The sequence below is a fragment of the Terrapene carolina genome, unplaced genomic scaffold (assembly GCF_002925995.2).
Source record: "Terrapene carolina triunguis isolate 2854851 unplaced genomic scaffold, T_m_triunguis-2.0 Scaffold211, whole genome shotgun sequence".
NCBI classification, from domain to species: domain Eukaryota; kingdom Metazoa; phylum Chordata; order Testudines; family Emydidae; genus Terrapene; species Terrapene triunguis.
This window is the reverse complement of record NW_020664562.1, coordinates 17,221,977-17,248,219: the sequence shown is the minus strand read 5'-3', so window position 1 is coordinate 17,248,219 and position 26,243 is coordinate 17,221,977. Positions and strand designations below refer to the sequence as shown.

Sequence of the window (26,243 nt, the reverse complement as noted above, 5' to 3'; positions counted from 1 at the left end):
TCCTGTTTAGTATCACCTATTAATCATCTTTAAATATTTTCCATTTGTTCAGATAGGGGCAGATTCTCTGTTCCATTACTCAAGTGGCACAAAAGGCTGATTGTAAACCCTACCTGGGTGTTCTCCTGGCATGGAGAAATCTCCAGTGGGGGTGTAGCTAGCAGAGTCAGCTCCTGTACAACATTGCCTGCAATCTCCAGTGTCAGGGGTGTGTCCGGGGCAGGGAGGGATATACTGGAGAGCTGAGCAATGCATTATAGCTATCCCCGGCTGGCAGTGGTCCCTTGGCAATCATTAGCAGTAGAGGTTTCTTGTTAAATATCAACTAGTGAAAGCCCCAAACCATAAATCCCTTCCGCAGTCCTTGTTTTCTAGGCTCGATGGAGAGAAGATGTCAAGATTCCTCTGAAGAGGCCAAAGGAAAAAAATTAGGCCTTAAACATTTTCTCTTAGGGCCCCCGATCTTAATAGACCCAAGTTCCCCACCTTCACTTTTATCAGTAGACAAACACTTGAACCTGAAGTCATCTGAGATGAGAGGTTCAAGTACTTGTCTCCTCCCGTCACCCTGTCTCCTCTTTGAGGGGAGGCCAGGTGGCACATTCTATCCCTGCCCTGCACACTCCTTCTGTCTTATGGGAGGGAAAGCAAGTTTCACAGAAACACACATTCTGAAGTCAGTGGGCTGAATAGGTGTAGCTGAGGGCAGAATCAGACTCAGTGTGGCTAAGTTCATTCGTGTGCTCTAACATCAAAGTTGTACTACACCTTCAAATAAAAACACTACAGCAGAAACAATCCAGGATTTCAGTGTGAAATACTCCAGATATGTGCATATTCATGCAAGCCTCCCACTTTGGTATTAAGCATGTGCAGGATACAATTTTCAAACACTTATTTTGCAATTACTTTATTTGTAAAGGAAGGTTCCTTAAACATATCAAAACCTCTAGTACTTATGAAGGGTTATGGACTGAATCTTCAGCCCTATGCCCAGCTCAAGTAGCTGTGCTGAGATGGGGCAAAACAGGAAGGGCAAAAGTTTTCAGAGACAAGCTGAAGAAGCCATGTGCACCTTTAAGGGGGAGAACAGGAAGATTTGTATGCTGCCATATACTGAGCCCGAATGGAACTGGATTCTGGGCTGCACAACGATGTGAATGCCTAAAAGCCCACCCTTTTCCAGGCATAGAGGAGCACTATGCTTGCGTACCACAATGGCTCTCTCCAGCTACATAAGTAGTAGCAGGATTTGTCCCTACATCCAGGGCAAGTTTACAACAATAATAATTAATAATAAAGCCTATTTACAGTTATCTGGGTACAAAATACATGCCTGGAAAATTTAACTCATTTTAAAAAGTTCTCATTTGAGATAAAATTCCATTTGGCCATTTTTTATATCAGACTCACCCAAAAGTTCATCTCTAGGTTGAGAATAAGTACCAAAAATTTCAATCCAAAGGGGAATTTGTTCAGTAACTTTTCTAGGTATATTCCCCAGAAAACATGGACTGATAATAGATGTGCTTTCTCAACCATATCTATAATATGTTCCCTGTGTTAACAGGCCATTGCAAATATTTTACTACAACATTTATGATTTGATCTGACAAAACAGAATTGTGACAAGTTTGCATTTGCTGCATGTGGAACTGCAGAAGTAAGAGCCTTTCGCATGAATAACTGCGGAAGTACACTCTTATTTTTTTTTAAAATGCCATTTCCAACACAAGTTTGCTCTATATATTTTCCTATGAAAATATTATAAAAAGTATTAATTAGCATATGCCTTGTATTAAACAAGATGCCGTTTGATGTGAAGATATATAATCATACATTTGACAGTTGCTAAGAACTTTCTACATTTATAGTGCTAGATGCATAATTAATAATAAAAAAAACATCTTTTTCATGATAGGGATTGGCAATATACTTAAAGTGACTGAATATGCTACTCTTGCCCTGAGCTCTACTAACTCACACATTTTGAACTGGAATGTAATCAAGAATCTCTCTTCAGTGACTTCTCCCCCATTTTGTCTGAACTTGTTCAGAAAAAATAATATGAGAGCAAACCTGAACACTGACGAGAGACTTGAAAATGACTTGAAACTTGTTTGGGGTTTGAAACAGTAATTTTAAAGCAATCAGAGGAACGGGAAGTACTGAAATACTGTGGGGAAGGTTGTTCTTCAGATATTGCTGGTCTGACTGGACAATGGAAGTACCTGAACTCCTGTGAGAATTTTCATGCGATTTAGAGCCTGATCCAGCTCTATGGAAGTTTATGGGAGTCTTACGATTGAATTCAGTGGGCCCTTAGCGTATGTTTACACTACAGCAGGGAGCAAGCTTCCCAGCTCAGGTAGACAGACCACACTAGCAGGGCTCAAGCTAGCAATCTAAATATAGCTCTGGTGGAGACTCAGGCTAGTCTCCTAAGCTCAGAGCCAAGGGACTGGGAGGTCTTATGAGGCTGAGCTGCAGTATCAATACTCCTCTTTTTAATGTGCTTGATTAAGCTTTGCTAGCGTATGTCTGTTCACCCAGGCTGGGAGGCTCACTCCCATGCCCCTAGTGACTTGAAACATTTGAAAGTTTGCATAAAATATCTTGACTTCTGGATACCTCTCTGAATTGAACCTCAGAGATCCATGAAGTTAGCTCATCGGTGATAAAATACATTTCAAAAGCTTTACAAAAGACATGTCTTTACAATAAAATAAAGGACATATTTCCACACCGTCATTTCATGTTCACAGTCAATATGTATTGGCTGCTAGTACAGTAATGCATAATTGCATATATGCTCTTTGATACGTTCTACCCTCTGCTACACCCATCTATCTCCTAATTATACCCTAAGCTAACTGGGTGTAAGAGAATACTCACTATTTATGTAGAGTTTTGTTAACATTATGTTAAAATTCTAGGTAAAATATTTTAAAGGTGTAATTAAGTCACACAATGCGATTGACAGTTTTCTGTGTTTCTACTGGTTGAAGTGTATGAGTCTATTTGAGACATAGCCTGGGTCCTGCTGATTCAGCAAATTGTTCATTAGATACAGGAGTGCAGTAATTAATTCAAAGGCAATAAAAAAGTGAAGCCAATACACTGGATAAAGTAGTTAGATACTCACATTTTCTCCCTTGTCACCCTTACTGCCTTTCTGACCTGGTTCACCAATTTCACCCTGTAATTGAAAGCCAGAAGTTACGTTCCTTCTTTAGAATGGCCTGCTTCCTAACTGCACTCAATACCACTGTATCTTTAAACATCACCTTTAACATGATTATGCTGCCTGTTTTATGTTGCAGTTTCAAGTGTGAAGGCCTAAGGGGAACAGTTTTGCATGGATCAATCATATTGGTATGACAGATTAATCCAGATATTGATTGGCATGCTGCAGAATGCCACATGACCTCGCTTTGAAGTATACTACAACTGGGTTATAAATAAAGGAAACTGTTTTTTCTCACATTAGCTTCAATATGAACTGATAATGAAAGTACCTTGATTTATAGACTAATCTAATTACACATGACTGAACAACTGCTTCTCATTGTTGTGCATGGTATTTCAAAACCTCAACTAGACTCAAATTACCCAGTAACCATCTAAGAAAGTTTTATTTGGTTTAGCACAATAATAAAAGACAGTTTATGTGATTTAACATAAGGACTCTCTGTGGGTTCATAGATTCCAATGCCAGCAGGGACCATTGTGATCATCTGTATAACACAGGCCATAGAACTTCCCCCAAATAATTCCTAGAGCATAAAAATCCCTAGTTACATAATAACTCAAATAACACAGCCATGTACTATAAACGTAAACCTCAAAGTACTTCTATTTGTGTTACTGAAGCTAGTTAAAACTGTGATGGATTTCAAAGAATAATACTAGACCAAATCTAAGCTGAATCCTGAGAGGTGCTGAGCACCCTCAACTCTTCTTGGAGTCAGTGGGACCAGGAAGAATTAGTCTCTTTGGTTTTTATGCTCTCAACACTTGATGCTGAGACCCTATTCCACCATCAACAAGATTAAATGACTATACTTTATTGGGAATGTTTTCTATTTCTCATTCACTAAGCCAAGTTTTTTTTAAATAAGCAAAAATAAATTTTAACATCATATATCCTGATTTGTTTTGCTACAGTTTCAACCTCACTTCTCTACTGGTAGAAATCTTAAATTGTCTACTGTTGCTTGGACACAGATCCTGATCCCCTATTACTCCTGTCTCTCAGATGTCTGACTTTATTTTTTTAAAAGGGATGTTTAGCCACAGTGTCTAATGTGATGACAGCTACAGGAAGTCCATTTTGTGTATAAATCATCACACAGGCAGACAAATGCAAACAATAAGGACTGACCTTGTCACCATCTTCTCCAGGAGAGCCACCAGGACCAGCAGGACCTGGAAGACCTACAGGACCCTGTACTCCATCTCGTCCAGCTGGACCTTGAGGACCTTTTTCACCCTGAAGAAAGAAAAATCATCTGTATTTATCACAAGAGAATAATTAAGAATTTTGTACAATTAATTCATACTTCATCAACCAATATGCAAATTGTTATATAGCAACATGCAAAGATGTTTGACTGAAATCCCTTTCTTGTTATATGGTGGCCTTTATCACATTCACACAATCACACTCAAAAAGATCAAATGAAAACCTCTCACAAACATTAGAAAGACAAGGTGGGTGAGGTAATATCTGTTATTGGGGCAACTTCCGTTGGTGAGAGAGACAAGCTTTCACAGAGCTCTTCTTCAGGTCACTGAAGAAGAGGTCTCTCTATCTCTCAAGTTGGCCCCATAAAATATATGACCTCACCCACCTTGTCTCTAAGATCCTGGGCCCAACATGGTTACAACAACACTGCATCTCACAAACACTGACATATTTAGTGATACCAACTCCATCCCTTACGTGATTATAAAAGAGTAACACTGGAGGTCAATTTAGCACATGTGTCCAATCATTCCTTTTCCAAACAACCCATTTCAATGAAGGATAATTAATTGTCTTTACATTTTGTGCTAGAACAATTAACCATGTTTAAAAGCTGTCCTCAAACAATTATTCACATATAGGGAGATTCTCAGTACTACTACTTTAGGAGACTGGTCATATCCTTGCAGGGTATTTTCCATGCATGGAGGAATTCCCAATTGGTGTGTAGCTGGAAGAGAAAGCTTGCACACCACTTTGCCCCCAATCTCCAGCTCAAGAATATATTGGGTGCAAGGAAGGATAAGCTGAAGGCAAGGGTGGAGGTGTATAATGAACTGTACCTATCCAGGGCTGACAGATGGTTCCTTGGCAACCATTGTTATCTGACACATATTAGAACTGTTCCCAAGCTGCTCTAACCTGCACCTGGGACTTGGCAGAAAGTCAGGCAGCCATAACTGGCTCCCTGATAATCCAACTACCTCTGTGCCAAGTGGAAGCTAAATGCAGCAGAGAATCTGGTCCCTAAGTTCCTCTGTGCCCTACTGTCCAACCGAACTTGTAAATAACTAAATTATTAATAGTACAAATCAGCAGAAATCACAACCAGCTTCTTCATAATGTAGGCTCTTAATAAGACAATGAAGGCTGACTGTGTATGCATGTAATATTAAATGGCTAAATTCCACTCTGAGTTGAAATGGGAGGTATTTTGTGCTAAATCATGACCAGGACTAGGCAAATCTACAAATGTTGAGGTTTAAATATTAAGATACAGACACACAGTTCTGTGAAGCCTAAATTCAGCACAATCTCATTGTTGTCACATAAACTCAGAAGAGCCTATACTCTCACACCAAGTTGCGGGCAAATGGGCTTTTTTGAGCAGTTGCTGGCTTTCTCCTTCACCCTGTACTGGGGCACAGAGTCCAGACCATGGGTCTTTTGGGATAACTTACAGGAAAGTCCCTTTCCAGGCTCCAGAGGTGAACCCCAGAGTTCTGTGTATGGTACAACCCAAATGGCTGCCAAACTCATCCTGACATTTTCTGTTTCAGTTTGATATTCAAACTCACCATGTTCCAGTCCTCTAGAATTTTTCTCCATAAGGCTGGCCAAACTATAATAGGGACCCATATATGTGAAACTATAGAGCTCATAACTTTATATCACATGGCAGTTAATATGTGGTTGTGTGTGTTACTCTGTTAACTTCTATTTCACATTTTCAAAATGGCCCTTGAGATGTTCAGGTGAAAAAAAGAGGGAGGGGACAGCAAATAAGAATAGAAATGATACCAAAGGAGCAACAACAAACAAACAATAGTAATAATTCTGGTGAGCAGTGTGCTTTCTGTGCCTAAAATAAAAGCAGGCTGAGAGTCTGAAAAAATGAGTAGTCAGGCATTCATCAATGATCACATCAGAGACTAAAAAAGTACCAGAAAAGCACCAATTGCTGAGAGAGAACATACTGAAAAATAGGAGTGAATGGTAATGAAATTTGATAACAAAGTGAGAAATAAATTTGCACTCCAATATGCAGAAGCAGGATAAAAAAATGGAATCAAAACTATAATTTGACAAAATATTTTATGAATAGATTCTGCCACCTTTGTACTAATAATGATTCAGCCTTGTTAAACTCATCCTCCTAGGTATTATAATGTGCAAAAATATAAATGTTGTCATCCAGTTTAATTTAATTTGCAATTTTCTATATTATAAATATAAAGGGAGTAGGGCAGGTGTGCTGGGCACATATGCAATAGGAAGGTCCTGCAGTGTGAACAGCTAAAGTTCTTGAATGAAAATTAATAACTTCTGTACTGTAATAGCCTTATGTGCCATCTCCTTGGAATTACTTACCGGAGCACCCTTCTCTCCCGCTGGGCCTGGAGGACCTTGAGGACCTGGACGGCCTGGTAGACCAATAGGGCCAGCAGTACCTGCTGATCCACGTTCACCTGGAGAACCCTAGAAGGAAAAAAAATATTAAGTATGCAGAGAATTCTAATGTAGTCCATTTAAGCTTCTCACTGTTCTTCAGCTTCCAAGCATAGATTCCCATCCTTCAATCGGACTTGACGCGGATGGGTATTCTCAAAGCCAATTGCCCACTACTAATGGGATTTCATGGATTCAGGTCATACATGGTATTTATATTCTAAAAAATATTTAGATAAGCTTTTGCCATCTACCTGAGTGTACAATAGTGCCCAGTTGTCATAAACACACATCTAAGGGTAGCATAAAATCCCTCCTCTACCTGTAAGGGGTTAAGAAGCTCAAATAACCTGGTTGGCACCTGACCAGAAGGACCAATAGGGAAAGAAGATACTTTCAAATCTGGGGTGGGGTGAGGAGAAGGTTTTGTTTGTTTGCTCTCTTGTGTGTGTGTTGGCTCTTGAGACAAAGAGAGAGACCAAGCAGGTAATCCAGCTCCTACTGAAATGATACATCTAAAATTACAGAAATTGTAAGTAATAGCAAGGAAATGCGTTAGATTATCTTGTGAATTTTCCCTATGCCAAGAGGGAGGTTTATTCCTGTTTTGTAACTTTAAAGTTAAGCCTAGACGGGAATCCTCTTTGTTTTAAGTCTTTTTATTACCCTGTAAAACTACCTTCCATCCTGATTTTACAGAGGTGCTTCTTTTACTTAATTTTTTTTATAATAAAGTTCTTCTTTTAAGAACCCGATTGATTTTTAGTGTCCTAAAAACCCCAGGGTCTGGTCTGTGCTCACCTTGTTAACCTATTTGGTTGGTATATTATTCTCAAGCCTCCCCAGGAAAGGGGGTGAAGAGGTTTGGGGGGGGGGGGTTTAGGGCTCCAAGTGGCCCCTCCCTGAATGTTTGTTTAAATCACTTGGTGGTGGCAGCAATACCGTCCAAGGGCAAGGAAAGAAATTTGTGCCTTGGGGAAGTTTTTAACCTAAACTGGTGGAATATAAGCTTAGGGGTCTTTCATGCGGGTCCCACATCTGTACCCCAGAGTTCAGAGTGGGGAGGGAACCCTGACACCAGTGGTGTCCATTTGGGATCAAACATTTGACTGTAATTGATGAGAAATGGCAACAGCCTTTCTGAAGTATGCTGAGCATCATCTGAGTTAGAAATAGTGGAAGATTGCCTGGCACTGGTCATGGTCACTTTGACTTCATCAACACAAATGCCTTTGTGAGATGCTGGTCATATAGTTTAGGAGGCCTAACATTGATCTCAGAGGACTTGCTTTTATTCTGGATAATATTAGATTTGCAATAACTGTTGTAATAAGCTCAAGATCCAAGGAGAAATGCCGCCAGAAAATATCTCAGCATTAATATTTCCAGGAATAAGGTATAGTTAGAATGTAGCATAGGTTCATGTCATGCTAGCCTTCTAGGAAAAAAGAATGTGGTGAGAGAATGTATCATGCTAATAGCACTAGGATTAGTGGCAACTGGGACAGAGGTGGAAGCCATGATGGTGTCCATAGCACAGGTGGCAATAATTGCATTGTTAATGGCAATAGCAATTATAACTGTAGGGGATAAAGAGTGCTTCCCACACCTAGCACTTCCCACCCACCCAAATGTGGCCTCATAGAAGATACTGGTTCAAAAATTTTGGCTTCAGTTGTTGATCAGATATGCATAGGTGGGTGGATATCAGTATGACTTTCCATCAACATTTTCCCAGTCCTTTGGCTTAGAATTATATTAATCACTACTATTTCTGACTACTGGTTGTTTTCATGGCCAAAAATTTCAGAATGGACATTGAGCCCTTCCACTGTGAAACTTTTAAAAAAAAATAAAACTCTAACAACAACTAGTGAGCAGCAGCACTTATTAACCTTGTCTCACAGTCGTTATCCAAACTGTAAAAGGTGGGTTAGCCTTACTAGTTAGCTTTATAGTTGTATTAAACTAAAAGAGAAAAAGTTGAAAAGCAAATGCCCAAACATACTTGAAATGGTCATTGCCAGGAATTGCAGACTCAGTTAAAAACTGCATATTTTTTCTCCCCAAAAATCAGATTTCACTTTAGAACTCTTGTCTCTAAATGAAGGATTTGTTCTAGGATATTTTAAATCTCTAAATCTTTTGCCCAATACAAAGGATGTGAATTCAGTGAAAGCCCAAGTACTAGTTTCAGTGTGTGCAGATGTTGAAAGGTTTAATCCTACAGCCCATACTCAGTTCTTACTCAGGTCAATCTCAGTTTAGTACAAAGTCCCTTTCACAAGTAGCCCTTATTGCATTCTGCTTGAGTTAGTAGCATTTTGGAACAGACCCTGGGGCTGTAATATGGTTCATAATTTTTTTTTTAGGAAATTGCTTGTTTTTTGATGTAAAGAAACTTATTACCCTGATAAATGAATACATTCTGCATAGTAACATAGGGCAGAATCATGAAGGCTAAATATTTCAGGAATTAGCTCACCATCATGAGCTAATTTGATCATACATTATGTTGTGCTCAGAAGCCATAGGGCTCTGTATGGGATAACAGTCTGCCTGTGTGGAACCTGATTGACTTCAAAGTATTATATGAAGTCCTGTTGACTTCAAAGAACTACACAATGCAGGATTGGACTCCTCTATTTTAAATCAACACAAAAGTGGATAAAAGTATATTATCAAAAATAAGTAAAAAAAAAAAAAAAAAGCCCAGGCAGGCTTGTCAGAAATATATTAATTTATACAGAAAATAATGACAGCAGAGTTGTTTTTGCTCTATGCTGAACTACCTCACTTCTAAGGGTTTAAAAACATCTGGATCATATTACTGTCTTTTGTGTATACTCTAACATCTTTTAAGTCCAACCATTCTGAGGTTACTGAAGCATCCATAAGTTAAATTAATGTTCTTAATGTCCTGGCTGACTCTGCACTTGCAGCAGCACAGGTGTTGTGTAGTGCTTATGGACTTTCAACAACAGGCTGAGCTCTACTTTAAATATGTCAGCCAGGCACAGAGCCAAGATTCGTGACCTTTCAGAATCTGAGCAGGACTTGGATCTTTTCTGCTGGATTGAGTTGACTAGACAAAATGTGTATATAAAAACCCTCAGTACTTCACAAATAGAGAGAGCCTGCTCGGATGGACTAATTGGGAAAATTCTGATTTTTTCAGTCATGTTTATGCTCATTTTAAATGGACAGATATCAATTAGTCTTGCCCAGGGATGGAAGGGGAGAGGAGAAGAAGCAGAGAGATCTGGTTCTAACTGCCAGTTGCAAAAAGGGATCAGAAGTGGTGAGGCGCATTCATCGAATGCCAGGATAATATGGATTAGCCAATAGCACAATCCCATCCAAATCAATGGAATCCTATATAGCTCATATTATGATGTTGGTAGACAACTGTTCAGTAACTGGGTTGAAGCCATCAATTACTTTACATATCACCAAACAGTAATGATTGTAAATCCTTTTCACCAGCTGGGCTGGTTTCAAATCATGACCCACTGGTAAGATTCTCCATATCCCATTACCAAACCAATGAATTGTCCTGTTCCGTCAATTTACAAATTCCTGGTGTTAAGAGCCAGAAAAGCACAGCAACAAAATTCAGCTGTGACCCCTCTAAAATTTTAGCTTGGCTGGCTGTGAGCTAAAGAACTTGCCTTAACACTAAGACATATGAGACGCTCCCAATAGAGTTCCTGACAGCACTTAAAAATATAGGGCCAGATTCTGCACAATGGGTTGGTAGAGAGTTGGGAAGGAACAGCCACACCCCTTGTATCTTCCACACAGAGAATGGCCTGTTTCCTCCTGTGCCACCATAGTATTGAGAGCTTGCAAGGAGTCTGGCCATGGCACCATACCCATTCCATGCCCAGACAGCTGAGCGGGACAGAGACGCTGGCGTAGGCTGCACCTTCTTCAAGGCTTGTACAAGAGTGTGTGGCTGAGATATTCTAGGAGGAAGGAGGAACTCTGGCTTTGCAAGCCTCTATTCCTCCTAGGTGCTTCAGGTGCTGTGCTTCTCCTCTGTACCCCTTTCAGTGTGAACAGTGCATAGGGCTGAATCTAGCCAAAGGTAAAGGAGCGAAGGAAAATATAAACCCTTCTCTGGAATAGAGATAGAGTATATGGCCAATGGAAAAGGAATATTTCCTTCAGAGAATCACAATAAGGTTCCACAATTGCAGAGCATAGGAACAAGAAGATTCTGTGGACTAACAGCCATGGTAACTATATTGTCTTAGTTAAGTCCTTTTTCAGTGGAATTGATATTAGCTTTAGTTTTTTTAACAACAAATACAGCATCTGAACATTTGTTCAGCTGCAAAAGTTAAAATTATTTTGCTTATTAAAGTTAGGTTTTATTTTGTAAGAAGTAAATAATCTTCCAAACTAAATTATGGGATGTTTAAAATTACACGTTATATAAACTGAAGGACAATAACTCATATTGTGTAGATCTTGATATAATTTTTTCAATCATTTAAAAAAGTTAGTCTATAGATAGTTAAAATGTTATTTATACTTTCATTAAAAGAATAGATAAAAGTAAGGTTCAGAACATTTTAAAAATTTGCATAATTAATACAAAGCATAGCCTGGGTTAATTGCTCAATATATCTTTTCTGATACTACTATAAGAAATCTGAAGGGAAAAAATCTAATGGGTTTAATTTGAAGCATAAATAGTTCTCTGAAAAATAATTGAATAATTTAATTTCAAAATGTCTATTCATCACATGCTATTTGTGTCACTAATAAATCATGTCAGGAATACAGCTATAATATTCTGCAACACCTTTATCATGTTGCTTAGTTGCTTGGTTTCTGTGCCTTGCTTGTAGCCTGTTTCCATTTTTTAATTATATTAAATAAGGTCATTCTTTTAATATGTAAGAGGAAGGTTTAAAAATAAGAAACAGATAATCATGATATGCATAAATAAGGTTTTAAAATAGAGTTATGTGGTCTCTAGCAAGCCTTAAAAATAGATTATAGCCCTTAGAACACTGGGGTCAAGCATATGCATTTATAAAATGACTCCCACACAAGCTCTGATCAGATCCTACCCTGTATCAGCTGCTCCAGTCCCCCAAGTATCTCAACTCTTCTTTCAACTCCTGAACCTGCCCCGAAAAGCACCCCATTCTCCCAGAGGCATCCTGATCCCTTTTCACCCAATATCAGCAAGCGTCAGGAACTGCTCTTTCTCCCACTCTGGAGCCCTCTGAAACATTTTCATTGCTGCTGCTGGACAAGCACCTGATTTTACTAACTGCCAACTTTGACAAATATCCCAGTACCCACCTCCATCTGCAGAACCCTCCTGATAGGCTGCATTAGAAGTGGCCAGTTCTAACATGCTAACTGCTGAAACCCACTGACAAGAGACCCAACCCAATGATCCTCCGTTGCCAACCCTTTTTGGTACCACTCTCCTCTGAGATCACATGCAGACCTCATTAGATGGCACCCAGTTTCCAGATGTAATTTAGGTAATGGTCTAAAGGCTGAGCATCAAAGTTGGTGAAATTCATTCAGTGCAAGGTCCTCCACTCTACTTAAGTCCTGAAGTAGGGTTGGGACCTCAATGGAAGTGGCTCAAAGATGTGCCTGTGCATATACTATTTGCCCTGGTAAGGGTTAACATGGCAGCCCTGAATAAGGAGAGCGAGAAGCTACAATGAGGAAAAGTCTGCAGAACCGTATTTATATGAATTCATTGGCCCTTACACCCACACAACTGGTGCAGAGAGGCCATGGGTTCTATTCCAGCTGATAAACCTGAATGGTAGATAGGGGAAGATGCACAGTAACCCTGCACTCTGGGTCTTGGATTGGGAGTGGTAAATTTCACTTCTCCAACCCCTCCTCCCACAGTCTCAGAGCTTGGCTCGGTGTAGGTGAAATGAATTTCATCCTCCGTGACTACCTCAAAATGAAGAAAATGCTTTCAGAACCCGGGGCTAAGATTTTTTAAAACAGGAGTCTGAAATGAGGCTCCTAAATCCTTATTTTGACACCTTCAAAAGGTCTGGTAAGCAACTAACAGCTGCCAGTGAACAGCATAGGAGCTTAGCTTCACTCAAGTCTAGCTATTGTAAATACAATTGAATGGAACTCATTGATCTGTGGTTTGTGGTGTCTAGTAATAGGATATAGAATAACAGAAGCTAACTTTTGTGACTAGGAGTTCTCTTTCTCTCTGTGATTTTTTTTTTCATTTTAAATATTAAAATGAGATCCTTGTATAACTCCTTGCATTGTGAAGTCTGTGCCTTGCTTAAAACACTTATACGGAAGATAAATAAGCTGCATGCTGAAGTTTGTAAATGAAAAAAATGTTGAGTGGGAATATGGACTTGTTATAGAGCTTTCCTCTGCATCTAAATTGCTAAATCTACACACTTCTACAGCATCTTTTTACCCTTCATCTTTTAAATAATTTAGATATTTCACTTGAGGACTGCTGAAGATCTTTTTGCTACGACAGCATCTCTCCTTAACTTCTCAGCTTGGCACTTGTGCAGTGGTCTATAACACTTTAAAGCAAATGCTATTCTCCCATCCCTGGTCTAATGAGACTGGAAGTGCCATGGTACATCCTAGAATGAATAAGTTATGGCAACTGCACCAGGAGGATGCCTTGATACTCTGAATATGCCTCATCTTTTCAATATTCTAATAATTAAGCATGACTGAGTCTTGCTAGCTCTTGGACTGGTATCCTGTGATGCCACATTGTTTTCTTCTCTTTCGGCCCCATTGTGTTACTCTTACCCATGCTGAACCCATTCTCTCAGGAGCAAACCTACTGATTTCTCTGGCACTATTCTCACAATAAGGTCTATATGGAGAAGGGTGGCAGAACAGGGCACTGTGATGGCAGTGGCTGCTCCAAATCTTTTTACATATTATCTTTAAGAAGATTTTATTTTGCAAGATTGTTCAGACAGTATTTGTACAGGGACCATACACGTTTGTATCCTGCCAGGTGAGCAAATGATGGTTCTTTGCATGGTTAACCCGGCAACCTGAATGAGATTCCTATCGCTATTATTTTGATTCCTGAGGCTTCAATGAATATAACAATAAACATTCGCTAGCCTGCAGCCATACCACTATGGTCTGTGATCTTGTCAGATATAATCTAAACACATTTAGGTCTCCTCAGTTCTAGACTGTGACACTACTGGGGGGAAAAAACAGATTTTTTTTTTAACACACCAGATGGCAGCCACTGTGCTGGTATCTATAGAACCTGTTCATGGAATTCTGGTAGCTCTTCTACCCTGCCCACCCTACAGCCATCTTTTACAGTTATTTTGCATACATTTTCTTTACTACTCTTACTAGATTTTCATTTCACAAAAGTTAGGCATGTCAGTGTATGGATTCTGCCCATAACCTGGGGTAGGTGCCATAAAGATATTGACTTTGTTTCCTCTATTGAATGGTTGTCCAAGGTTTTGTTTCATATTTATTTTATGAACTGTAAGCTCATTAATGAATGTACCTTTATCTGTTTCTTTTTGTGAAGTGCCATGCAATATAAAGCACTTATATACATATTTTGTCATAGTAACAATATTTTTTTCTTAATTAGCACATTTATTTAAAGTGAGCAGCCTCATGACTGAAATTGTTATCAGATAGAGGCAGATAGCACCGACTCTGGCAACATAACTAACTGGATAGCCTATATCTGACTGGTTCAGTATATGACCTGGACATCCAATACCCAAATGAGCTAATGAGGAATGACTGCCTGAATTTCCAAAGAGCTTTCTCTCATCAGCATTCAGCATGCCTTGCAGCAGCATGAAAGAGGGAGGAGGAACACCACCAATTGGAAGATAAAGAGCAGATAGAACAGTGGGGAAAAAAGAAGAAAACATCTTGCTATGGAGTATTCATGCATCTCTCTCTTTTGTCCAGTTCACCCTAAGCACAGCAATTAGCATGCAATGTGTTCTGAAATGGTCATTCACTGCGGTGTACTTGCAGCTGTACAGAGTTTATGATTTTGTATATTCCTGTTATTTGGGAGCAGTCAGTGTTGGCAGGTGTGGCAGAGACCTCCACAGGGACTAATCCTCTTCCTATTTTGTATGGTGAGCAAGCATTCCACTTTTACTAATCCTCTCTGGGAAATGACTGACTGTGTGTTTAGCCCTACTGCCTAAAATAGGTTGGAAATTATTTTAGGGCCATATTATGCCAATGATCTTCCCCTGCAACTCCCACAGACAGCAGTGAGATAAAGCTCTAGGTCTCATTGTGGCCCTGAGATAAATACATGTGGCACCATGATATCAGATGCATCCTTATATCTTCTAACTACCAGCCAATTCCAAAATTAATAATTAATAATTACAGAGATACAAAATCAGTCTAATAAAGTTTAGGACCTTCTCTGAGATTTGGGATATCTGTGGGTGGGGTTTGATTCTATTTGTGCTTCAGGTAGTCTCTGCCTTCCAGGGCCAGAGATTACCCACCTGAAGGTCTGAGAAAGTAACTGAACCTTTGACAAAGACTTCCCTTTTCCTCCATATTCACCACTTCTATTACCTGCCTAGAACATCCATTACATCATAATGTCTCTAGCAGCCATTTCAGATTGCTCAGATTATGGTTGAAAATTTGGTAGTCAAAACTTTGAATTCTTTAAATAGTCTACCTACAAGAACTGAGTGTATATTAGAAAAGAGTGAAATATTTGTAGTGAAATTATATGGTGTGAATATAACCAGGAATTTAAATATTACTTATTGTGAGCAAAAGCTGTTGTTGTACAGGGTGAATAGTAAGGTTCCTATTTGGGGGCTTTTTTGTTTCAGTTCCTTGAGGAATGTGCTTATATACCATGGTGGGAAGGAAAGAAGGAACTGAACATATCAAAAGCAAGCTAAAAATTAAAGTACTATCACGCTACTTCTTGATGACATTCTAGAGAAAAGAATTAGTGCACAAAAATGTTACTGCAGCACTTTCCCAAACCTAGGGATATCCCAAAACCAAGAGTTTTCAATTAGGAGTTCTTTATATGTTTTGTTTTTAAGCATTAAAAATATATAAATTGTAAGAATATACATGAACTTTACTGTCAAAACATATATACTTTCAGTTCCTCTATTACTTTTTCCCTTGCAGAAAGGGTTTGTGTCAATTTACTTTTCCACCTGGGCTCACCGAAAGAGAGAGAAGTGCAATAAGCAGATGGTTGTCAAGAACTGCATGCTGCTCATTTGAGCATAAGTGTACCAGCTTTTGCATCTATAGAGTGCTCTTGCATAAAAATGACAGCAGAAAATTAGGCAATTTAAAAAGTCTGTATTCTATTTTAATACCTTTCATTTCAAAATTCCCAGGAACTACAGTACAAGATGTGATGGAGAGATCAATAGTAGAAAGTAAAAGCCTAAACATAAAACACACACTTGGGGATACAAAAAACTCTTGACCTTAGACTGGTCTTGCAAAATTCTACAGGCCCACATCTTTCTGATGAATGAGTAAAATGTCATTACTTTTACAGTCATAAAGGCAGGCAAATCTGCTTTATGCCTAGGTTGGTAATAAGTCTAATGGAAAAATAAAACTTTATGGTAAATACCTAGGTCATAGTTAGGTATAAACATGGTTTTAGAAAATGCTTTTACACTGGTTTACACATTAGCCAGTCAAACCATATTTAACACCAGATTCACTGTGTTTAGGCAGAGTCCTACACATTTCAAAGTCCAGTGTAAACAAGGTCATAATGGCAAAGGTTGGTTTTGGTGATACAACAGTTTAATAATCATTAAATAATTTTACTGAGTATCACTGTTCTAAAACAAACAACTATGAGATGATATTTATGTGCTACTCCTCCATTCCTCGCACAATCCAAACTTTCATGTATTTCAGTGGACAGTTTGGAGATACAAGGAAAGCATGACTGGGTTCTGAAATAGGAATTCCATTATGTTTCTTTCCTGGAATTTTAATGGCATTCATCATCATTGTTCTATGAATTTTTATTAGGGTCTGTCACAGGGCGGCTGCCCTTTATGGGAATTTTGGGCCCAGTTTGCCCATGACTGCCTTATGAAGGCCCCAGGTGGCTGATTAGTAAACAAGCACCTGTAGCTAATGAAGGTTATCCAAGCTCAGTTACAGGGGAATTCCAAAGGGATACAGAAAGCACCCGTGGAGAGGAGTTGCCAGGACAGGCCTAAACCGGGAGCCTGGAAGGTGAGCTCTCTGAGGAACCCATGAGAATGGGGAGCCTGTAAGAAATGATCCTAGAAAGCAGAGACTTCTAGATGGAGGGCTGTAGTCAGTAGGTGTCCAAGAGGGCCTGGTTCTCAGCCAAGGGTCTCCCAGACACTGGCTAGAGGCCTGTCCTGACAGGATCACTCACCGCCCCTGAAGAAGAGTCACAGTAGATGGGCCTCCCCAGACCTGTGAGTCCAGAGAAGGATCTTACTCTGGTAGGGGCAAGAGGCCTAGCACCAGAGGTAGGGATTGGAACCAAGAAAACACCAGGGGGAGAGGTGAGAACTGGACTCAAGGGGGGGGAGGTCAGCTGGTCTAAGAATGACTGAGTCCCTCAGTTGAGATGATGAGGTGAAAGATTTGTTTATGTTCTATGATGGGTTTTTTTTAATGTTGATAAATGATACCCTCCATAAAGAGGTGTCCTTTAGCATCTAATGGGCTGTTTGGACTTGTTGATACCCTGGGAGAGAGAAAAATCAAGTAAGGGCTCACCTACAACACCGCGCCAGCCTGCATGGGGGGTGTGCTGGGTCAGCCTGGCATGCACCGTGTATTTCTACATTTTCCCCCCTGAAAATTTAAGCTTTCACTGAAGAAAAGTAAATTTCTTCAATGAAAGGTCAGTTTCTTAGATGTGACAGCATTAATGCCTTTGTACATCTGGCAATATATCACCCATGGTACTTATTTTAAATAATTTCTGCAACAGAGATTAAAATGTGACCCATTCCTTAAAGCCTGTGATGTAAAGTTAACTATCTGCTGAGTTCTGCAGACTGAGTGAAAAATCTCAACTGAATCTGCCAAAATAGTCTGCAGATGTTTCTTATTTCAGACAGTAACAAAAAGTTGTACAATAGTTAATTAGAGAAATAAATACACAGTATGTGATGTAACTCCACAGTGTAGAAATGCCAGAAAACATGGGGTGCACAGAGGAGTTATCATTTACTAGTCTTTGCGGACTGCAATTTTCTCGCAGTCTTATTTAAAACTAAAAAAAAATTCTACTTAACTTGTTAGGATGAATGGAAATTCACATCTATATTGGTATTATTGTTTAAGTGGTCAGACTGAAAAATCATCAAGACAGTAGTGAATATGATTCACAACAATGGCTTAAAACCTTTTAACAGCAAACTTTGATTCTGAATAGCAAAGCAAAATCCATTAAAGTTATAGGGGTCAGACGTGTGGTGCACAGGAGTTATACAAAGGGAATGTAACATCAGCCAGACTGGCCATTACATCCACAGTTTGTGGCTTTTCCTTGGTAAAGATTTTTTTTATGCCTGTTAATGACTAGTCTAGCTGGGCAATGCTGAGGAGCAAGTCAATTTTGCACCTACTGATAGCAGCAGGTTTCAGATATTTTTACACCTATACATTCCTTATGTACATAAGCTAAGGGAATAAAGGGGAACAAGAAGACTTTTTATCAATACATTAGAAGCAAGAGGAAAACCAAAGACAGGGTAGGCCCACTGCTTAGTGAAGAGGGAGAAACAGTAACAGGAAACTTGGAAATGGCAGAGATGCTTAATGACTTCTTTGTTTCGGTCTTCACCGAGAAGTCTGAAGGAATGCCTATCCTAGTGAATGCTAATGGGAAGGGGGTAGGTTTAGCAGATAAAATAAAAAAAGAACAAGTTAAAAATCACTTAGAAAAGTTAGATGCCTGCAAGTCACCAGGGCCTGATGAAATGCATCCTAGAATACTCAAGGAGCTAATAGAGGAGGTATCTGAGCCTCTAGCTATTATCTTTGGAAAATCATGGGAGACGGGAGAGATTCCAGAAGACTGGAAAAGGGCAAATATAGTGCCCATCTATAAAAAGGGAAATAAAAACAACCCAGGAAACTACAGACCAGTTAGTTTAACTTCTGTGCCAGGGAAGATAATGGAGCAAGTAATTAAGGAAATCATCTGCAAACACTTGGAAGGTGGTAAGGTGATAGGGAACAGCCAGCATGGATTTGTAAAGAACAAATCATGTCAAACCAATCTGATAGCTTTCTTCGATAGGATAACGAGTCTTGTGGATAAGGGAGAAGCTGTGGATGTGGTATACCTAGACTTTAGTAAGGCATTTGATACGGTCTCGCATGATATTCTTATCGACAAACTAGGCAAATACAATTTAGATGGGGCTACTATAAGGTGGGTGCATAACTGGCTGGATAACCGTACTCAGAGAGTTGTTATTAATGGTTCCCAATCCTGCTGGAAAGGCATAACGAGTGGGGTTCCGCAGGGGTCTGTTTTGGGACCGGCTCTGTTCAATATCTTCATTAACGACTTAGATATTGGTATAGAAAGTACGATTATTAAGTTTGCGGATGATACCAAACTGGGAGGGATTGCAACTGCTTTGGAGGACAGGGTCATAATTCAAAATGATCTGGACAAATTGGAGAAATGGTCTGAGTTAAACAGGATGAAGTTTAACAAAGACAAATGCAAAGTGCTCCACTTAGGAAGAAAAAATCAGTTTCACACATACAGAATGGGAAGAGACTGTCTAGGAAGGAGTACGGCAGAAAGGGATCTAGGGGTTATAGTGGACCACAAGCTAAATATGAGTCAACAGTGTGATGCTGTTGCAAAAAAAGCAAACGTGATTCTGGGATGTATTAACAGGTGTGTTGTGAGCAAGACACGAGAAGTCATTCTTCCGCTCTACTCTGCTCTGGTTAGGCCTCAGCTGGAGTATTGTGTCCAGTTCTGGGCACCGCATTTCAAGAAAGATGTGGAGAAATTGGAAAGGGTCCAGAGAAGAGCAACAAGAATGATTAAAGGTCTTGAGAACATGACCTATGAAGCAAGGCTGAAAGAATTGGGTTTGTTTAGTTTGGAAAAGAGAAGACTGAGAGGGGACATGATAGCAGTTTTCAGGTATCTAAAAGGGTGTCATAAGGAGGAGGGAGAAAACTTGTTCACCTTAGCCTCTGAGGATAGAACAAGAAGCAATGGGCTTAAACTGCAGCAAGGGAGGTCTAGGTTGGACATTAGGAAAAAGTTCCTAACTGTCAGGGTGGTTAAACACTGGAATAAATTGCCTAGGGAGGTTGTGGAATCTCCATCTCTGGAGATATTTAAGAGTAGGTTAGATAAATGTCTATCAGGGATGGTCTAGACAGTATTTGGTCCTGCCATGCGGGCAGGGGACTGGACTCGATGACCTCTCGAGGTCCCTTCCAGTCCTAGAATCTATGAATCTATGAATCTATGAATCTACATAGGCTCATTAGTACATGCAATTGGTAGAAAATAACTATTGATTGATGTGAATGACAGAGCTTCCTTACTGTTTTACAATCTGTGTTGATGAAAACAAAACAGCATGTGAAGACTCAGAATAGAGGTTATTTGTATTTTCATAATGTTGGTATGGTTACTTACAGCTGGGCCAGGTGGGCCTTGTGGGCCTTCTCCTCCTTTCAGACCAGTTGGACCCTGAAAAAGGAGAGAAGCATGTTGTTCCATTTGAAAAATTAAACAGTTTTTTTTATTTTGCAACATATTTAATATGAAGGATTTAAAAAGAAATTACCACCAGTGAATGGATAGCCATTTGAATTTAACCCTCAGGGGTGCCCATTTGGTATTTTCGTATTGCATTCATTTTCCAAGCACAGTGGAAAACTTCCTGTAATAGCTTAATTCATTGTTCTCCAGATACTATATAAACACTGTACCCACAGTTATCTATGCTGGTGTTTATACTGTACCTGAGCTCCTGGAAGGCCTCTTTCTCCTGGGAAACCACGAAGACCTGGCGGTCCATCTTTTCCAGAGATACCTTGAGGGCCTGGGTCACCCTGTGAAAATGCAGAGGTTTCAAAAACTGCAAATGTTGGTTACTAATTAGTAAGGCTACAATTTTAGACACAGAGGTGGCAGAAGTCACGGAATCTGTGACTTCCAGCAACCTCCGTGACTTCAGCCTACGGCGGTTAGGAGCTGCAGGGTACCCCGCCACCTCTGGCGGCCCCTGGCACTCCAAGCCACCACAGGTGGCGGGGGGAACCCCCAAGCTCCCGGCTGTGGCGGGTGGTGGGGGCCCACAGAGTTGTGGGTGGTAGGGAGACTCTGCTGGTCCCGGCTGCCGCAGGCAGTGGGGAACCCCGCAGCTCATGGCCAATTTGGGGCGGGGGGAACCCTGAGCTCCTGATGACGTGGTCCGCCAGAGCAGTGTGCGGTGGAGGTACCCCACAGCTCCTGGCTGCCATGAGCGGTGGAGGTACCCCACAGCTCCTGGCTGCCATGAGCGGTGGAGGTACCCCACAGCTCCTGGCTGCCATGAGCGGTGGAGGTACCCCACAGCTCCTGGCCTCTGCGGCTGGCGGGGGGACCCCTGGAGCTGGGGGTGGCAGGGATACCCCACAGCCCCTACCTGGTGGAGACAGCAGGGAGCCCTAGAGCCCCTACCTACCATGCAGCTCCCCGCTGCAGGCAGTGTGGGGACCCGCAGATCCCCATTTTGTCACAGATATTTTTAGTAAAAATCAGGGACAGGTCATGGCTTCCATGAATTTTTCTTTATTGCCCATGACCTGTCTGTGACTTTTACTAAAATATCTGTGGCAAAATTTTAGCCTTACTAATTAGTGCACATATAATGAAACAGCAGACTCTGGTTATAATCAATGACCAAAAAAAAAGGACCATCCATCCATCCATCTCTCCATTCAGCTATTCTAGTACTTTATGGCCCTCATCACCATAAGTATGTGAGCACAATAGTATTACAACAAATTTTAAAAAGTAATATATATTAGTTATGGTATTTAAACAAAAAGTTATTAATATTATCATAGTTTCTTTAAAGAAACATTCATGGAGGAAGTTACTCTTATCTACAATGAATAACTGAATAAAATCATATACTATTTTCTTGATCAATGTAAATATTTTTTCTAATTTTTTTTCCTCTTTCACCGAAAGAGTAACTGAAATTCTACAATGTGGCCAGTGCCACACAGAGATATGTTCCTGAGTTCCAGTACAGAGCTCCAACTTGACCTGAGCAAACAGGTTGTCTATGTACAATCTCCCACACTAAAAGGGAGGTTCTATGCAAACTGCTGGTCTTAAACAAATTAATGGCTATCCTTGTTCCCACTGAAATTAATAATTAATTAATGTGGGCCTGTAGAATTTTGCAAGACCAGTCTAAGGTTAATTAATTGCTGAAGAGACCTTCCTTGGGGAAAAATGTGTCTGTGCCTATTTTATGCCATACTTTCTACAGTTATGAACAGTATCTGATTTTAAACATTTATCCCATCTATCTCTGTGTGACACCTTCCTTCCAAAAGCCATGCCATACCTTAGCACCTTCTTTTCCTGCAGCGCCTGGGAGGCCTTGTTCACCTGGCGGGCCTGGAGGACCAGGGTGACCTCTTTCACCAATTGGGCCAGTCTCACCAGTAGGACCCTAAGAACAGAAGTTAAACCTCAGTTACCCTAACAAATTAAATTTTTTGTTTGGTTGGCTTTTTGTGGGCAATCTGTTCCCCACTTTTTCTCAACCTTCCTCCTACCCTCAGTTGTTCCTAGGATCTGGGATGTCACCACAGTTACCACTGGAAAATGTGCAATCCTCACCTTCACCTGCAGACAACATTTGTTTACAAAATAGTCTAATCCTTAAATAATAAAGCTCAAACCCTATTCTGGCTGCAGATACATGTGTGAGTTTCCATGGGCTGCAATTATGGCCCTGCTTCCCAAGTGCTGAAGGCCTAAACCCCACAGCATTTCTGATACATTGGAGAGAGGACAAGAGGTCTCGTACCCTCTGTCTGCCATGGAGCACTGTTCTGTAGTATCTTCCTGGAAAAATATAGAGAGGGGCGGCTAGGCAGATCCACTGAAACCTCCCATGGAGAGAATGCAAGGGTTCCCAGAAAGGCAGATGCAGGGATCAAAGACCTGATCCACTAGCTTTTTTGCACTTGTTGTATTTAAGTGGTGATGAGTTACAATACTGTATTCATGACAAGTGCTTTTGAGAAGAATAAAAGTTTGCCAGATATCATCACATGGGTGTTTGGTTGCCTATTGGTGCTCAATTCCAAAGTATAATGAGAGAGAGAGAATCTCTGCGAATCAGTATTGATTCTAAAGTAAGGGTGAGAGTAGGCAGTAATAATAATTTTCAGAAGGGTTTTATAATTCTGATTGCTAAACATTGTAATTACCATTTTTAATTGATTCACAATGTTACTTTGGTGTACTAGATAATACCACATATGGTATAATTTATGCCCCAAGAAGTGCATTTTCTGTTAGTATGGGTTGTGATGGTGGATGCTAACACTTAAGCAAGTGTGGAAAGATCCATATGGAAACCAAATGCAACCAGTATCAGTCCTGGAAATAACAGTGGGCCCAGGGAATATTTGCCTATGACTGAATAGTTATCTTTGAAATTAAACAAAGAAGCAAAAATCACACTCAGTAAAACACATGCTGTTTTGATTAATTGAAGTGATGGAACAGAAGAGAACTGTTGCATCAAACAGACTCAGATGCCACCTGTAATTAACTAGAGAGTACTACAAAAAGGTCTGTTTCTAAATGATTTAGTTAAAGCTATGTAATTTGTATCTCTAATGGAACTTTCTGCCCTCCCCTCTTTGTGTTTTTCTAAAAAGAATCCCTAAACACAGTTTGGAAAGTAAAACCATTTTCTACAGAAATGTTGTGTCTTGGCAGTATATGCTGTGAAATGTGTTAATACTAGTTCTGGTTCTGGTCAATGAGTAAATGGGGAATATATTATTCAGCAAATGTCATTAGTAGTGGTTATAAGATATATTCAACAATATCTCTACCTATTTGACCAGTCAATTACTCTGGAGGCCAATAGAAAATGCTATTTTTTTAAATGATTAACAAAGTTAAACCTCTGTAATCCCCTGGGTGAATTTAATATTCTTTCTGGAAAATCTCTCTTAAGTCGGGCCTTGGGTTTCTCTTTTACGGGGGCTCTGTGGTACATGGATAATGGGTCTCCTGAACCATGATAGATTTGCCTGTGGTAAGAGATACTTAAACTTTTCTTAAGTGGTCCAGCCCCTTTCCAGTTAGTATGCTTTGTTTTTCAGATTGGCAGTGCCTGTGTTCTATTAACTTTGTCTCCAATTTTGCCTTTGCTAACCTCTTGTATGGCTATTGGTAAATAGGATAGGTAGTAAGGGAAAGGGTTAGTGTCATGAAGACCACTTAAAGGAAGTAACTATATAAGTATAATCAAATAAGATCATGAAGTAAACCTCACCCAAACCCTATAAAATAATCAAAATGCTTCAATCTAAAATAATACAACACAATATGTGATTTGCTCTTTCTAAAAAGAGTTCAAAGTAAGGGGTCCTATTCTTCATTCTTAACTCTTGGAGAACACCTACTTTGCACTCATTGAAATGACTACAGGTGATGAATTACAGTGGAGAATCAGGCCCAATGTCTTTGTTTTTTTGTGGAGTTTGATTCTTGCTTAAATACATTTTGCTAAATTTGCTGTAAGTAATTGGGTACTGCAGGAGTTAACATGTCCATCAGTGTATATTATATACTCACGAACAATAGCTCTTTACATTAGCCATAAAACAATCTTTAAACAGTGTTATCATATAGTTAGATATAACGTTTAAAATGCTCTACCTGGGGTCCAACAACACCACCAGGGCCTGGGGGTCCAGTTTTGCCTTGAAAACCCTGTGGAATGAAATATATAATACATAGTTATACATGGCAAGGTATAGATGAGCCAAATTCAAATCTGTGTTGAAGAGGTGAGAGAGAAACTCCATGTTAGGGGTTCATCTTCAAGAATACATATGGAGATATCTATTATTCTTGTGTATACCTACATGTGAAATTTTCAAAGCTCTGTCCTTTCCAATCATTCTCAGCTGTGCTTCTACAGAGCTATCATAAGAAATGCCAGTCACTTCTACAATTATCTCTCAGTAAAATTTATTAGGTGATTCTGAATGCATGAGTGATATTGCTGACACTCAGCTAAAAATACATATAGACACATATATTATGAACTCATAGCCAAGACAGACAAATGACTATGTAAAGAAAGGCATGGATGGGAGATTAAGGAGTATGGGGGAAGGTGATGTGGAAGGAACATAAAATCGAATGAAACACAGATCCAGAGAAGATGTGATTTTTCCCCCCCCCATAGAGATGGGACAGGAGGGCTGCATAGGGAAAAAAGGAAATAGTGAAAATTTGAAATGAAGAAAATGTAAAGGAGAATATAAGGCAAATGTCATTGGGACAGTCTTCCAGAAGATTGGCAAAATCTGTGGTTTCTAGTAAGCAGCTATAGACCTCAGTTCAAAGCTAGTCAGCAAATTCTCTGGAATCCCCAATTTAGGGTACGGCCAGTCCAAGGGCTCAATTGTGCCTTTACAAAGTAGTTCAGCATTGGAGGAGGTGTAGACTGGCACAGCCTCAGCAGAATGAACTCACTGCTGTACCATATGGAGTCCAGCATACCACCCCTTCACACCAGTATATATCTGCATCCTTCACCCCTGTGATAGGGTGTTCAATCCACACCAGCCCTGAAAGGGTTAAGGTGGCTCAGATAGGGCCAATTAACCTTATAGGCAGCACCTGCGGGAGAGTCAGGCTGGATTTATAAATTACTAATTGCTGAGAAAGCCCAGCCAGAAGAGAAGCTGGATGAGGTATAAAGCCAGGAAGTTTGCAGCAGAAAAGGGCCATGGGAAGAGAGTCTGGAGTTGCTCTCTGGGTACAGAGAAGTGGATAGGAGGAAAGCCAGGGATATCAAAAGCCCTGGGATCCTATCCCCGAAGGAAGGGATTAAATTGCAGGGAAGAAAGCCTGTGGAAGGCAAAGTAGGAAGAAATCCAGAGAAAGAACAGTGGGGGTTGAGACTGCAGACCTTGGCTGCTGATGATAGGGTCCCCCGGGCTGGAACAGGTGGCCCCGGGTTCCTCTACCAGCCACTGGGAAAGTGGAACAGACCAGGATTTACAGAACATTACC

At 40.1% G+C, this 26,243-nt stretch overlaps 1 protein-coding gene across 2 annotated transcripts in view; it reads right to left on the bottom strand.

Moving 5' to 3' along the window:
- The window catches only part of LOC113407478 (collagen alpha-1(XI) chain-like), a 223,550-nt gene that overhangs the window by 55,364 nt on the left and 141,943 nt on the right, over positions 1–26,243 (bottom strand). For both annotated transcript variants that reach the window (XM_029912430.1, XM_029912431.1), the window contains 7 exons: positions 24,876–24,929; positions 22,534–22,641; positions 20,933–21,022; positions 20,604–20,657; positions 6,839–6,946; positions 4,385–4,492; positions 3,146–3,199 (listed from right to left, as the gene is read on the bottom strand). In XM_029912430.1, the coding sequence (XP_029768290.1) occupies positions 3,146–3,199; positions 4,385–4,492; positions 6,839–6,946; positions 20,604–20,657; positions 20,933–21,022; positions 22,534–22,641; positions 24,876–24,929 (576 nt within the window). The remainder of the gene's footprint in view (positions 1–3,145; positions 3,200–4,384; positions 4,493–6,838; positions 6,947–20,603; positions 20,658–20,932; positions 21,023–22,533; positions 22,642–24,875; positions 24,930–26,243) is intronic.